Source organism: Cystoisospora suis, assembly GCF_002600585.1.
Source record: "Cystoisospora suis strain Wien I chromosome Unknown contig_9911, whole genome shotgun sequence".
Taxonomy (NCBI): domain Eukaryota; phylum Apicomplexa; class Conoidasida; order Eucoccidiorida; family Sarcocystidae; genus Cystoisospora; species Cystoisospora suis.
The window spans coordinates 1-1,359 of NW_027162685.1; the positions used below are offsets into that span (position 1 = coordinate 1).

Consider the following 1,359-nt stretch of genomic DNA (forward strand, 5'->3'; position numbering starts at 1 on the left):
TGTACGCATTAACAATATGACCACTTAAAAGAACAAGGTCACTACTACCCCTTGGCCCACGGTTATCCCGATTACTGTAGGAGGGCTGATACCGAACCTGATAGTAGAAAGATCTACTAAAGTTCAAGAATGTATCATGCCGGTTTGAACCTACTGAAGAATCTCCATCACCTGGACCAACTGAACGGCCGTCACTGCGTCGCCGGAGGCGAAGTGAACCTGAATCGTCACCGTCGTCATCAGTGATCATAATACCTCTTTGATCTACATCTATCAGGCTTGCATGTCTCCACATGTCTACTTTGAGTCTCTGACCTTCATCAGACAGACGAGAGAAGTCAGCGTTCGAAGTTAGATGATCTAGGTGAAGAAAATCCACAGAAGAGAGAAGATCGAGTCCACCCTGTTCACCTGGTAAGACCCTAAACCGGGGAAGCCTGATATGAAGCTTTCCATGTTCATGTCTCCTCCTCCTCCTTGTCTCTTGCCACCTTCGTACCACTGCCTGACCAATCAGATCATCGATAAGTGTTCCTCCCACATCAAGCACTTCCTCTGCAAAGTTTGAAAATGAATTCTCGGTAGGCATAATGACGAACATAGCTAGTCTCGGATCCATGAAGGGAATCCGTAAAACTGCTATAGACCCTTCATCGAGAAATTCGAATCCGACTTCACTTTTGTCAACCGTTACTTCCATGAAGTCAACACCTGGCTGGGCATGCGCCTCTCCGTGCTCTCCCTCTCCATAGAAAACACCTTGTAAAAGCTTGGGAAACGGAACTCTCCAGGCGACACCCTGTAGTACTGCCACATTCGTTATGGCTATACCAGGAGATTCCCCTCGAGCAAGGTCTTCACTAGACGTCACTTGCCGGACGAGAGTGCCAGTCCTGCGCTGTACATAAGCATTCATTTCTCTGGCTGCTTCTACTGGTGATCTAAAATTGAAGAGCCGGACATCAATTCCGAAATTCAGAGAGATGCTGTTTCGATAGGCTGTTAATCTCCGGTCCCCTTCATGTGTTGCTACGTATATGCTTTCTGCTAACCGAAGAAAGCATACACTGCTTTCACTCTGCCCCGGAGAATAATCATGAAATCGTTCTGTGCCGCGTAAACATTCCGGTAAACCAGTGTATGTTTCGGTATTTCGTCCCTCGGGGCCCAGTAGAAGGTTCAGCTCATCTAGGGTTCTGCCTGAAGCACCCTGTTGCAATGCAAGCAATATTCTCACGGCCGTATAGGGAGAGAAGACAGCGTTTGATAAGAAGCCGTCCGTCTCCTGCTGAGCATGCACCAAGGAGCCGTACAGATGAGATGACAAATCAATTAAACGCCTTCCTTCACCCACATCGG

General features: G+C 47.8%; 1 protein-coding gene across 1 annotated transcript; it reads right to left on the minus strand.

Moving 5' to 3' along the window:
- Positions 1-154: 154 nt before the first annotated feature.
- On the minus strand, positions 155-1,359 carry CSUI_011150 (proteinase inhibitor i4 serpin; the record flags this gene model as incomplete). The annotated part of the gene is made up of 1 exon (XM_068071251.1): positions 155-1,359. A coding segment is annotated over one exon (1,205 nt), but the record flags the coding sequence as incomplete, so codon positions are not given.